The sequence below is a fragment of the Notamacropus eugenii genome, chromosome 2 (assembly GCF_028372415.1).
Source record: "Notamacropus eugenii isolate mMacEug1 chromosome 2, mMacEug1.pri_v2, whole genome shotgun sequence".
NCBI lineage: Eukaryota > Metazoa > Chordata > Mammalia > Diprotodontia > Macropodidae > Notamacropus > Notamacropus eugenii.
Genome location: NC_092873.1, coordinates 327085699 through 327100006, shown reverse-complemented (window position 1 = coordinate 327100006; position 14308 = coordinate 327085699). Strand labels below are relative to the sequence as shown.

Below are 14308 nucleotides of genomic sequence, written 5' to 3'. Positions count from 1 at the left end.
ATGGCAGAGGGGGGCTGGTTTAGAAAAGGAAGTGTTAGGTGGACGGGGGGGTCTGGACGGGGGGGATCTGGACGGGTCACTGCCTAGGGGTGCGGCGGGGGGGGCTGATGTACAGGTAAGGCTCGGCTTTCCCCAGGTGAGTCACTACTGACACGTCCTCCAAGAGACCACGGCCAAACCGATCGGGCCAGGCGCACCACACAAGCCCAGGGAGGCTCTCACCCCCAGCCCACCCGCCCAGCCGCAGGCTCCGGCCGCCTTTGCCCTCACACTCCGCTCTCCCCGCCCCCGCCCCGCTGGTGTCCCCAGAGCAGCGCGGGCCCCGCCCCGCCGGGTTGCTAGGGGAAGTGACGTCACAGCGCGATGGCGGCGGCTCCTTTAGGCGGCTGAAGTGGGATTTAGGCCCGGAAGATCCGAGTCCATCCGTGGTGGGGAGAGGGCGAACGGGGCCGGCGGGGGCCGGAGCAGGGGCGGCGGCGCTCGGACTGTCCCATCCGCCCCATATTGAGGCGCTGGGAGCGGCGGGGCGGCCGGAAAGCGATGGTGAAAGCGGGGCCGTGAGGGGGGCGGAGCCGGGAGCCGGACCCGCATTAGCGGCAGCAGCGGCGCCGCCTCCCCCGGAGCGCAGACCCAGGAAGCGGTCGGGAGGGGAGGGAGCGAACCAGGCCGGAGCCGAAGCCACCACCGTCATGGAGCTGAGAGTTGGGAACAGGTACCGGCTGGGCCGAAAGATCGGCAGCGGCTCCTTTGGAGACATCTATCTTGGTGAGGATTGAAGCCCAGTCCCCTCCCCCCCCCCCGGCCCTGCTCCCGCAGCGAACTACCCCCCTTTCCATACTGCCCCCCCCATACACTCGGCTTCCTTTCACCCCCCAGCCCCGCATTGCCACCCCCCCCCGCCCCCGGCTCCTGCCCTCTCGTCGCTTCCGCCAGTCTTCCTGGACCATCATAGCCTTTCATCACCCCGGGATGCTCTCCCCCCATTACCCTCTGCCCCAGGTTTCCCCATTACTGTGGTGTACCTCAGCCCAGACAAAACACCCCACCCCACCCCAGCACCTTTGTTGAGCCGCAGCCTGGGCTCGGTCCTCATACCCCTCGGTGGCCATCTCCGGCTCTCCGGGGGAATCGAACTCGAGTCTCGAGCCCCTGGAGCAGCTGACACCTGCCTGGGAAACCTGGTTGGGCTGGCCTTTGGGGTTTGCCTTCCCCATGAGCTAATTAATGGCCGGGGGGAGGGGAAAGAGCGGGGAGCCTGGAGGGTGTGAGACTTTTTCCAGCGTCCTGTTTGGTTGCTTGTAATTACTTTAGCCCCTTCTGAGAGTGAATCATTTTGCTTCTCTGGTGAATCCTTGGGGGAGATCTAAGACCCCCTGGTGTAACAGCTTTAGGTTCTAACCACTCAGACCATCCATCCATCCTGTTCTCAACTCCCCACCTTTTCCCACCCCCACCTCCCCCAATCAGATTCTGGCCCTGCCCTAGGAGACCAGATCATTGGCTTGAGGGCTCAGGAACCCGAACTGATTGGGGGTTAGAGGGTCATGGAAGGTCTGATACTAATTTTTTCCTGATTCTAGGTCTGACTTTTTGAGTCTCCAAAATAATTTCTTTGGAAAAGATCTTAACATCAAGGGGAAGGTTAATTCACATTTCATCAGCAGAACTTCGACCCTAGGGTTTTATTAGAATGTTAGAGATGGAAGTTACCTTAAGCAGTCCATCTCTCCTGCTCCTCATCCCCCATTTTTATAGCTTAGGAAACTGAGGCCTCGAAGAGGTTTTTTTACACGTTCAAGGTCATACAGCTTATTCATGATAGAGCTTGAACTCAAACCCATTTCTGACTCCCGGATTCGTATTTCTCTCCTTTATACCAGATTGCTTCTTTTGGCTTTGAAATTAAGGGATGAAATCAGCAGTAGCTCTTGAAAGTTAGAACAGTTTGAAATATATTGCTTCCTGAAATTAATATGGTTAAGAGTCTGAATGAAGAAATAAATTTTTGTGTCAATAGTGCTGTGGATTTGAGTTCAAATAACTATTATGTTTTATTTTTTTTTTAGATATGGTATTATGAAGGGGGTATTTATTGTAATGGATGGCTATATTTGCTATAATGCAATTGCCAGTAAGTAAATATCTGAGAGAGCTGTGTTCTTAGTTACCTGGGATGGTGTAACACAGTGCACCAAAGGAAATCTTTGCATTTTCAGTGAAGATCTAAGAGACTGGTGATCAGATTACTGTAACTGTGTCTGTGCTTTTTAGAGAGGATAGGGTAGGGCTTTTGCTACCTCTCCACTGTATTGTCCAAAAATAAACAAAGGCCATGTCTCTTTCAGAAGACTCTACAGCCCCATCTTACTGCTCTCTCTGGGATCCCCATGTGTTCAATAATCTCCATGTGTTTTGTACTCGTGGGGGAAAATGTCAAAACAACGCTAATGCAGTGTGGAAATGGAGAACTACACACTAGTCAAAAGTCCGGAAATTCCACAGTTACAGTTCCTACAGCAACCTTGTTACAGATACGTTCTTGCTTTAGTTCCTTTTTTCCTACCAAACATAAACTTGACAACAGTAGCAACCATGATTAGAGTCATAAATGGAGAAGGTAGAAGGCCCAGGGTGCTATATCCAATCCCTCTGTGACCTTGGGTAAGTGACTGAAAAGCCTTCCTGGGTCCCAGTTTCTTCCACTTAAATGGCTTTGGATAGATATCTTTTGCCACCAATTAACTTTTTTTGGGGGGGGAGTGTGGAAGGAGGAGAATTTTAGATAACTTGAATTCTTTAGGAATGTTAAGAAGGATCACAAATAGGATTGTCTACTACTGAAAGGATGTGCCATGAGTTGGAATGCCTACAAAATCAGTGCCATTATTTTTGTAGCCTTTAGTTGATGAAGTTTATATGTTTGTCTCACACACACACACACGCACACATTCTTCCAAGTGCTTAAAGATAAAGTAATTTAAACTTGCCTTCCATGCCGTGTTAATCAGTGTTACTCTCCTTTTAATGATAGGAAAGAAACCCAGAAAGGCTAAATAATTGGTGTCAGGCTTATATAGAATTAGTCATTAGCAAAACTACAGGCTAGTACCTGAGAATTTTCTACTCTGGAAACAATCCTTTGACTATTAAAATGTGGAAGGTAAGTTTGTAATTCATCATTTTCTCTGGGAAAACTAACTTTTGGATAAATGATCTATGTTGTTTCAGCATGTGGGAATGGAATAGGTGTGAGCAATAATACTTGAATGTGGCAGAAGTTTTGGAACTGAAAACTTTTTTTCCCAGTTTTTCTCATAGAAATTCTACTTTTCACAAGTAACTCCTTTCTAGCATGTTCTTGGAAAAATAGTGTACAAATTTAAAGAGTAAGGTGTTCTTTGTGTTGAATAGTTTAGGATTTTGCTTGGTTATATGTCTTTGAAGGTTAGATGTCATTTGAATTTCAATAATATCTCTGCTTTCTACTTATTGCTATAAAGACATCTTTTCTCCTTTCTTTTCTGGGTCCTTCATCTCACACCAGACCCAGGAAAAGGAATTGAGGATCTTGTAAACCATAAAATAAAATAAAATAGTATTACAAAAGCTGAGGTAGTTTATACAATGAAGACAAACAGAAGATATTTCTTTGTTCCTGGTAAACCTGGAGAATGACCCCTCTTTTGGGGTTTTGTTGCTCTTTGAATGCAACTTTTGCCCTACTCCCTTGAAGTAGAGCAAGTTTTATAACCATAACGCTGCATTATGGTTGGGTGGTAGTATTTAAATATTTATATCTAAGTAGTCAGCCGGTGCATTCTCAGCAGCGCTTTGGAAGCAAAGTGTTCTGGGTAAATGCAAGCTGTTTCGCATATTTATAGAAAAATGGATTTTGGCAACTGTTTTTAACCTTGGCTTCTGGATCCTAGGCAACAAACAGTAGACCAGCTATTAGCCACACTAATCCCCTTACCAGGAAGCAAGTCTTATAGAACTTTGTCTTGGGGTCAGAGGCCTTGGTTATTGTATTATAGGTTAGCTTTTCTTTCTGAACCTGGGTTCTAAGAATCTATTTGGATTGTTTTTCTGATTTTATAGTAATTGTAGACAAAATATTACCCATATACGATTTGATTTAATTTTGTCGGCAATTTTTTGGTGGCCTGTAGGTATTTGATAGTTTCTAGCCTTTTTCAGCTGGAGTGTTTAGATGTCCTTTTCCCTTCTATTAACTTTAGATTACTGATGTATGTATTATCCAAAGTGGTTGCTTTCCTCCTCTTACGTTGCATTCTTCTAGGACACCCCATCCCCACAATCAAGTGGAAACTCTTTAACAGTAATTTAAGGAAAACATGGGTGAAAAGGTAAGTCTCCCATAGTACTACCACAGAATGGGTCTTTTGAGAAGCGGCACAAGTCTTGAGGAATCCTAAGTTTTAGGGGCTGACACATTCTGACGCACATACGGTGTGATCTTAGTCTAGTCATTTCACCTTTCTGCTCCAGGCAGATTTCTAAAACCATAAATTGAAGAACTAGCCATTAATATGCATTAATAGAAGGACTTTCCCCTTGGTTAGTTCCCTATGCCAAATCATCATTGAAATTTTTGGTATGTACCAAAGAAGAAAAAAATCTCAAATGCAAATATGAGTGACCCTAAGGATTATCTAATGTTCTGTATTATTGAATAAATGCAAAAAAATTTGAAGCTCTTTTTTTGTTCCAAGCGCTGTGGCAAGTGTTGGAGATAACAAATAGAAAGTGAGATGGTCCTTGTACTTCCATTTCATTGCATTAATACAGACAATTGAGGGGGAAATGAATTATTATTCCTTTTATTGTTACCTAGCATTGTTAAAATTTGCAAAGTACTTTACAAGTATTATCTCATTTTATCCTCATAATAACCCTAGGAGGTAGGTGCTCTTAGCCCTATTTTAGAGATAACTGAGGCAGGCAAGTTAAATAACTTGCCCAGGGTCACACAGCTGGCCTGTCTGAGACTGAATTTAAACTCTGGTCTTCCTGACTCTTAGTCTGTAGCTCTATCTACTGTGTCACCTATTGGATTGGATCAGAGGATATTTTAGTAATGTTTTCAGAACTAAGGTAATTTCTGACAATCACAATAGTAAAGGGAGGGCTATTTCAGTTTGCCTGGGACTAGCTAAGAAGAGATTATTGCAGTTATAAGGGATTGCATATGAAGATTGTTTTTGTTTGTTTGTTTTTTTTGGTTGGTGGTAGGTAGGTAGTTTAGGTAGATAGGTGGTTTCCATTTAATGTCTTTCTTTCTGATGTGCGGTAGTTTGATTGGAGTAAGAAACTGTCCTCTGGTTCACTGAACTTTCTTTTCAGAACATTGATAGTGGTACATGAGCAAGTACAATCTTGCTTTATTAATGCAGCCCACTGTTCTGGTTCAGTCATATGAAAGGACTGCTAACTACTCATTCTCTGTACTAATGCTGAAGATGAGCCAAGAAATGGGACTGAGAGGACATTAGTGTGCCTCTCAGACCTATGATTTGCTTTTCCCACTGCCAAGACAATATGACTTAATGAATTTTGAAGAACGTATAGTTTTCAACAGTACATCAAGGCATACCAGAGTGTAGTTCAATTAAATTTGTTTGTACTGACCCGAAAGTGTTGTATCCAGAAGTTGCCCTCTTAACAGAGGATATACCATTTTGCTACTTCTTTACTATAACATTTACCCCAGGCCGAATTATTCGTTATCTGAGTTGTGGAGTAGCTTCCTTACTGGACCTACGAGAGCTGGTTTCTAAGTCTGACCTTAAGGTTCAGGTCTAAAACTGAATCTGTCTTATTATAAAACTTCACACAAAAGTACAGTCTGGGAGCACTTCACAATTGCCATGTATTTTGTGGAATATGACCAGGTCAAAATGTAACATAACCCCTTTGTCATGTCTAAATGGTAAGGGCATGGTTTTATATGTCTGAGATCCTTTCCTCGCACTGAAAAATATGTAGCATTTTGGTCTAGTTGCTGGGGATGGTGGCTGTTAGATAATGAAATCAGGAAGAACTTTCACTTAGCTGGAAATGTACTTCTTTTTTTTTTTTTGAAAGTATTGTCCATAGCAGTTTAGAAATTTTCATTACACATTTTGTCCAGGATCCTCTCACAAGTATTTCTGTTGGCTTTTGGTTTAGTACCATACATGTCACCACATGAGTTAGTGTAACCTCTGGTAATGTCATTAGTTAAGATGGGTTTGGGGGTATTATTACTTGGTATATATTCTCATCTTAATGTTAAGAGTTAGTAGCTATGTCCACATATTCTTTAAATACTTAAAAGAATTTTGTCAGCGTAAATATTTGTGAACCCATTGTACCCTAGTAGATAGTCTTTTTGAGTTGTTAGTGAAAAGTCATCACAAATCAGTTTATAGGGCTCTCCAAATTTAGCTAGGTTGGTCCTCAGGCAGCAGAACCTAAAGTTTTTGGCTCATCTCCTACTTGAAACTGTTTTAGCTTGGTAGGTAGGTCTTGTCATAAGTTATACTTTGCTAGCAAAGGCTTCTAGAAGCCAAGGTCACATCCATGCAATAAAAGACAATACACTGGAGTGGAATTTTAGTGAAACCTAGATAATCAGCAAGCATCTGTTAAACTTCTACTATGTACCAGGCACCAGGAATACAAAGAAAGAAATGAAACAGTCCTGCACTTGGGAAGTTGACATTTGTTTTCTTAATCGCCTCAATATTTTTTGCTAAACTTTGCCTTCAGGACTGTACTTAATCATTTTAGCTATCTGGATTGTTTCTTTATGTTCTTCTGGGGAGTAACATCCTGTTTACCTTGAAAGTTAAGTGATGGTTTGAGTAAGAACTGAAGTTGCTGATCACATAAACCCAAGCTCTAGGTACAGTCAACAAACATAGCAACATACAGTCCTGTGTAGAAAAAGCTATTTAATGTTCATATGTTAATGAACTGAAGCTCTTCTTATATTTAAAATATCTAGTTCCGATGGAATATTGTTAGACTGCTACTGTGGAATGGATTCACTAACCACAAATAAGAGAATCTTCGTGATGCTCATGGATGGTTGTGTATATGACTTCTGAGAGCCCAGGAATTCAATTAAACTACAGCCACTGGACTTGACATGCCTGTCTCACAGATAAGCTACCCAGGAAGTAACAGCACAGGACAGATCTTGCTATTACATCTGTGTGGCAGGTAGTACTTGGTCCTCTTTTTCCCGTAGCCAGTCATGAGAGCAGAACATCCCTTTCATCTGTGTCAATCAGTATAAGGCTGATTCCCAGGCTATCTGTTTGACTAGTTGGGCTCTCTCTGTTTGCTGTCAAAACCTGTGGTTCCTTTGGCTCAGCAGAGGGGATGAAAAACTGCTGTAGCTGAAGGTGACAGAAATAGTCTAAGGAACATTGTCCTGTGTCTGTCAGATGGGCACCTTCAAGGATAGCAGGCCTTGGGAAGTCTGCTTTGTGCTGCTATCCAACTACCTTGTCATGGAGTTGTACCAGCTGCTCAGTTATGATGTACTGACAAGTTTATACAAAGGAGAATCGTATCATAGGTTTATCTCTTCTTCTTAGAGAAGTTTAGCAGATTGATCATAATATTATGCAATTAATCTCAGTCATAATATTCCTTAACTGAATTTGTACATTCATTTCCAGTAATAATTTGGGAGAGCCACTGAATCCGTGTATTCTACTTATTTTACTCTGAGATTTTCATATCAGTTGTATCTTGGTGTACTGTCCTAATTGCATTAGTCAGCGTTGAATATACCATATAATGTTCTAATGAGAATGTTCAAAAATGGCTCATGTTGAATGGTAAATTGATTTCTTGATCAACAAATAGTCTTTAGTAATAATAAAATGGTGGTCATTCTTGAGAGGGGAGTAGTGATTCATTTTTCATAAGTGACCAAATGCCCTCTCTTACTAGAGTTAAATTGTCTCAGGCAGACAAGGCATGACTCAGATTCTTTAAAGTGTTTCTTGAATATGACTAAGTTATATGACATGAGGATTCTCAGAGGGGTAGCTTTTCTTGCAACTCAGATTACTGTTCGTAGCATCTTTCCTCTTAGGAGCTCAGAGTACTTAGAAAATAAAAAATAATAACATTTCCAGAAAAAAGAAAATAATAACATTTCTCCCTGCTGTGTATTCTTTTGAAACATAGCATATCTTCCCACAGGTTTTTAATAGTGGGGGAAGTTGAGGGGGACTGTGGTGTTTTGTCTGAAGCCATTCATTCAGTGAGGCAGAGTCAGTAGCAGTGGTAAGCAGATTTCCAGACTTTGCTCATCTCAGTGTGAGTTGTTCTAGGCATTGGCTGCTCTTATCCTATGGTCTCTTAGTCTTATGTGTCTTGTGAGGGAAAGAACGTGAGTGTTATGTTCTACTCCTTCATCATTCATTCATTCCTATTTGCAAAGCCTGGTTGAATATAAAGCTTTGGGTTACAGGCTAATTTGGGCTTGTTTTGTGAATAATTGTAGCATTTGGGTGTCAGTACCTTGTTGTGGTAGAGAGTATAAGGCCAGATGTGGGCATTTTCTGTTATAGAATGAAGCAGAGATTTAGATAAAACTAATTGTGATTCCATCCCCAAAGCTGATGACAATTATATTGATTATATAGTGTGATACTGGCAAAAGTCAACAAAAGGTTGTTGGTATTTAGTTGTTTCAGTTGCATCTGACTCTTCATGACCCCATTTAGGGTTTTCTTGGCAAAGATACTGGAGTGGTTTGTGTTTTCCTTCTCTAGCATATATCACAGAAGAGGAAACTGAGGCAAACAGGGTTACGTGACTTGCCCAGGGTCATACAGCTAGAAAATGTTTGAGACGAGATTTGAACTCAGGAAGATGAGTTTTTCTGACTTCAAGCCTGGCACTCTATTTACTGTACCATCCAGCTGCCCCCTGGGCAAGAGGTGCTTTTGCCTTATCTGAGAGGGAAAAGGGTCCTCTTTATTTACAGATTTTATGCTACTGATGTTTTACATGCATGCTTGGAATTTTTTGCCCATAAAAGTTTAAGGTTTTGCACTAGCATTGGTATTTGTACTCTTGCCTAGTCTTCCTTGTGACCCAGTAGCTCATGTTTTCAAGTTCCTGGTAGAGGTTAAGATGCTGTCATTGTCCATAAAACAGTCTTCAAACTTGTTTGGAAATTGAACCTTTGGCTTCATTAACGTTATAGTTAGAACATCCCAGACATTTTGACATTTGGTATATGCTCTTAGGTCCTCAGGATGATCAGTTTCAGGTTGTTTGGGTGGATCATTGAAACCTCAATCTCACCACTAGAAAAATGGTTCTAAATATAAGCATACTTGTCCTATTTGTAGGAAAAACAGTACTGGTAAATGAAGTCATGTGTTACGGGAGGACATATATAGTCACAATTGCCATGTAACTACTAGAAAGAATGAATGTCTTAGTTGGTTGCACATGGTAATATACTAATCTAGGCTGATTAAAGAATAGTCAAAAAAAGAAAAAAGATTAGTTTTATCTCTTTGCTGCATGGCTTAGTGTTTCTAATAAATACTAACATGAATGGGTTAGAAGAAAGGGGAGTTTTTATCGTATTTGGAAAACTTGCTTTTTTAAGCCAGCTCTGAACATCTTAAAAAGTAATAAAAATTTCTATAATTTAGGATTTTAAAAAACTCAGTTGACAGAAATTAGCAAAAAATGCCTTCTCCTAGTAGGTTGAACCCAGGTAACTAATTTTTACAACTTTTTTTCCCTCACTAGGTACTGATATTGCTGCAGGAGAAGAAGTTGCCATCAAGCTCGAATGTGTCAAAACCAAACACCCTCAGCTCCATATTGAGAGCAAAATCTACAAAATGATGCAGGGAGGAGGTATGACCAAACACAGTGAAAAAGAAGATTGAACTTTTGTGTCAGGGCATTTTCCTGTATGTTCTAGCGTTAAGCTTTGGAATAAGAGAGAAGAGCTCCCAAGATAAAAATAACATTTTTTCCTATCCTGTATTTTTATTGGGGAGATCTCAACACACAATAGAAAGAATATTGTACTGAAAGGCAAGCAACTTGGGTAATAGTCCCAAATCTGTCACTAGCTAGCTGTGTGATCTTGTGCAAATCATGTAACTTTTTATGGGTATCAGTTTCCTTATTTTAAAATAAGGGGTTTGATAGCTCTAACATGTTATGAAATTGCCAAGCTGGTTCAGTTTCTTTTATACCTGAATTACGGTGTGAAAAATCAGCACATCATTCTTTCAGTAAGCGTTTATTAAGTATCTACTTCGTGCCAAACCCACTGACTACATGGACAAAAGTAAAATAGCCCTTACTGTCAAGGACCTTACATTTTATTGGTGGCGATGGCATAATTAAAAGTTTGGGCCCAGAGAAATAATAATTGGGAATATCAGAAAAGGCTGGAAAGTAGCATTTGAACTGAGTTTTCAAGGAAATGAGCTATCCTAAGTGAAGAGGGAGTACTTTGCAGGCATGAGAGGAGAGCCTGTAACACAGAAATGGGACATAGGTTGTTGACGTGAAGCTGGTTTGGCTATACCAATGAGTATATGGAAGAGAATAATTTATAAGCCTAGAAGATAAGTTGGAGTCAGATTGTGAAAGAATTCAATTGCCAGAGTAGTTTATATTTGATTCTAGAAGTAATAAGTAGCTTCTGGAGTTTTTGAAGAATGTAGTGACATGGTTTGATCTGTGCTTTAAGAATATCACTTTGGTAGTGGTATGGAAAGTGGATTGGAGAGTAGGGAGACTTGAGGCAGAAAGACCGATTAGGATGCTGTTAAAATAGGTCAAATGAAATGTAATGAGAGCCTAAAGTAGAATAGTGACTGTGTCAGTAGAAAGAAAAACAGAGATGAGAGATGCTATAAATTTGGCAACTGATTAGGTATGTAAGATGAGGGAAAATGAAATGAAGGTGATTAGAGTTCCAAATCTGGAAGACTTAGGAGGATATTTGGTGCCCTTGAAGAAAATTGGGCAATGAAAGTGGTGTATATGGAAGAAGAGGAAGACAGTGAACACATATTTTGGACGTGTTTAGAATATACCTAAAGCATCCAGGGGGACCTGTCCACTAAGTAGCAGGTACAGCTGGATTGGACCTTCAGAGAACAACTAGGTGCGAATATGTAGGTCTCAAAGCCATCTGTATAGAAGTGATCATTTAACCCATGGTGGCTAATAGAGTCACCAAGAAAGTGTAGAAAGAAGAGGGCCCTAAACTCAGCGTTTGGGGGTCTACCCTCAGGGTGCATGGTAAGAAAGATACAGTACAGTACAAAGGAGAGTGAGATGGAGCTGTCCGACATGTTGAGAAAGAACCCAGAGAGTGTAGTGTCACAAAAATCCAGGGAGGAGAGAGAATCCAGGAAGAGAGAGTAGACAGCAGTGTCAGATTCTTCATGAGGTCAAAAAGGATGGAGATTGAAGGGGCAAAGGCCATCAGATTTGATCATTTAAGAGATCATTGGTAACTTTAGAGAAAACCGTTGTGATGAGATCAGAAGCCAGTCTTGCAGGGGTTGAGTAGCTAGTGAGGAGAGAGGAAGTAGGAGCAACAAGTGTAGATGGCTTTTTTTCATAACCAAATAGCTTGAGGTAGTCTAATCTTGAGGTCTAATGTTGAGCTCTGGATGTATTTTGTAAACAATAGAGAATAATCTTGTAAATGGGGAGGGATTAAAGAGGGAGACCAATTGTGGTGACAACCTGCTGGAGGAAGTGGTCTAATCTAGAGCCTGAAAAGAGTTCACTTTGATGTGAAAGTCCAGCTCTTCATAAAAGTTTGAAATGCACAGAGAATGTGGGATGAGAAGGGAAAGGAGAGGGCTCAAAGTACTCTTAATTTTCTCTTGTTAAGTTTGAAGTAAGGTCTTCAGCTCAGAAAGTCAGGGCCTAGGCTGGTTTGGGAAGCTTGGTAAGAGAAAGTTTAGAATAGCTTCTTTTGGAAGTGTGATAGGTGATTAGTTAGGCAAGAATAAAAGAATTGCTTTGCTGCAGTGAGGACCCAGTTGAAATTAGATATCAAATTTCTGGGTAGCTCAGGAGCATGTGAGTAGGAGCCAGGGAGGTAGATGGTGGGAGTGCCTTGGGGTTTGGCAAGGCATGAGCAGGACGAAGAGGACAAGGGATTGGAGAGTAGAAGATGACAGAAAATGTCAAAACTTGTGGGGTTAGAATTGAGAAGGAGGAAGTGTTCAGGACAGGGATGTTGTGCTGGGAGAGTACTGACAAGTGGAGAGACTGGATCTAGGTAACATGAACAATAAACTTTTACTTTGGCAGCCTGGCATGTGGAATTCTGGAACTTCCATACGTACATCAAAGCTTTTTTTTGTGGGAGTTGTTATCTGCCAAATTGGTGTTATACTCACTCCCTCCTCAGGCTTAGCATTTTCCTGCTCAGAAATCACAATGTCTCTCACCTGCATAATAAAATATTGAGTTCTTAGTGGGAATTTTAAAGCCTTTCACAATATATCTCTTACCTACTTTAAAGGGGGGTCCTGAGTGTGTTCTAGAGAAGAATGAGACATGGCTGCTCTGGGTTCCCTCCTTAAATGGAGGTTCTTGGAAGAGCTATCCAGCTAGAGGAGGCTGAGAAGGCCAAAGGGTAGAAGGTATTCCCAGTATTTGAACTCCAGATTGGAATGAAGTTACAGGATGAAGAGCTTAGGGGCATGGTAGAGGAGGAAATTCAGAGTAGAGCCTGGAGAGGAATGAGATACGAGATTCAATTGAGTATAATAGTAATGTCAGAGTAGTGGACCAGTGGTAGAATGATGGGGAGTTTTAATAGTGTGCCCAGTACCTTAAAGAGTTATGTATGTGATAGATTCATCTATTTACATGACAAAGTGGTTCTTATGAAGCACCAATCTCAGCAAGGACTGTGTGTCTGTTTTGTACAGGGAACATTGGAAACCTGAAAAATAAGCATTGTTCCTTTAGGAGAAATCTTTAAAGATGATTTTTGTACTTTTCATTGTCCTTCCAAGTTTTGGGGGTGGTGAGTAAGACATTCCCAATTCTTCACTGAAGCTGACATTGACTTACTCTAATTCTAAAACACAGTGCCTGTAATCAGATAAGAAGTTAGGATTGATATTTCACCCTTTTGATAGCTGTCTTAGAAATTTTCTGTCATTAAAAACCATCAAGTGTTTCAAGACTTCTTTAATGTTATATTTTGATAGTAAATTTGTATGGAATAAACAGGAATGTTTTAACACAAATTTAGCCTGCCTTACACTATCTTTAACATAAAACATCATTATACCTCTGCACCATTTACACTACATGTCTCTTAGCTCGTTGGGTTAATATTTCTTTTACTTAAAAATCCAAATCTTAAGTTAATTCCAGTTCATTCCACTATGATTTCTTTCAAGAATGTCTTTACTCTTAGCTTAAGTTTACAGGTATGTTCATTTCTTGTCCCCTATAATTTTACCCATCTGATTCAGGGGAAAAGGGTTAAGGAATGTGAGATCCAAATTCCCTATTGTTGCCTCCAGTTTGCTAGTTATGAATTTCTACTTGAATTCTGAGCACATTCCATTGTCCTTTGCAGAGAATGGAGAATTCCTTCTGAACCCTAGAACCTGCCAGAGTTGCTTATAGCATCCTTCTTGTTGTAGCATCACATAGTTTAGAAAAACCAGTGAAGCACTCTTCTTGAGCTTGACCTAGGGGGAAGAATGAGGAATCCAGTGCCAGCTTCACCTGTGTAACAACTTTGGCTAGAATTGAGAACAAAAGCAGCTAACTCAGAGCTTAGGGTTGGTATTCTTTATTATGTAAGAACCACCATGACCTGATGACTTAGTACGTTTAAATGCTAAAGGGGGCAAAAGCTATTCTGAAGCCTAGGAGGTACTTAGACAGCCAAGCTGACTGTTGCTCTAAACAAAGAGTTCTTAATCTTTTTTGAGCCATAAAAGCCTTTGCTAATAATATGGTAAAGCACATTCCACACCTCTTCTCAAAATAATTACTTTTTAAGTACATAAAATAAAATACATAGGACTACAAAAGAAAACCAATCATATTAAAATACAATTACATTTTTTTTGTTGTTGTTAATTCACCTATCTCCTGAAATATACCTATGAACTCCAGGTTAAGGACCCCAGGTTGAGAACCGTAGTTGTAAATAATTGGTTACTTAGCTTAAAAAAAACCAAAGAATTACTTGGCCTTGGGAAACTTTAAAATTCAGTTTAAATTTTCTCTTTAGGATTACTGAAAG

At 40.8% G+C, this 14308-nt stretch overlaps 1 protein-coding gene across 6 annotated transcripts in view; it reads left to right on the top strand.

Annotated features, from left to right (window-relative positions):
* The first annotated feature begins 341 nt into the window (after window positions 1-341).
* The window catches only part of CSNK1D (casein kinase 1 delta), a 62270-nt gene continuing 48303 nt past the window's right edge, over window positions 342-14308 (top strand). For 4 of the 6 annotated variants that reach the window (XM_072645410.1, XM_072645408.1, XM_072645409.1 and 1 more), the window contains exons 1-2: window positions 352-765; window positions 9796-9906. In XM_072645410.1, coding sequence (XP_072501511.1) covers window positions 690-765; window positions 9796-9906 — 187 coding nt within the window. In that variant the 5' untranslated portion in view covers window positions 352-689. Of the gene's footprint in view, window positions 766-3829; window positions 7228-9795; window positions 9907-14308 lie in introns of those variants that run through there. The other 2 variants (XM_072645411.1, XM_072645413.1) reach the window with 2 other exon arrangements.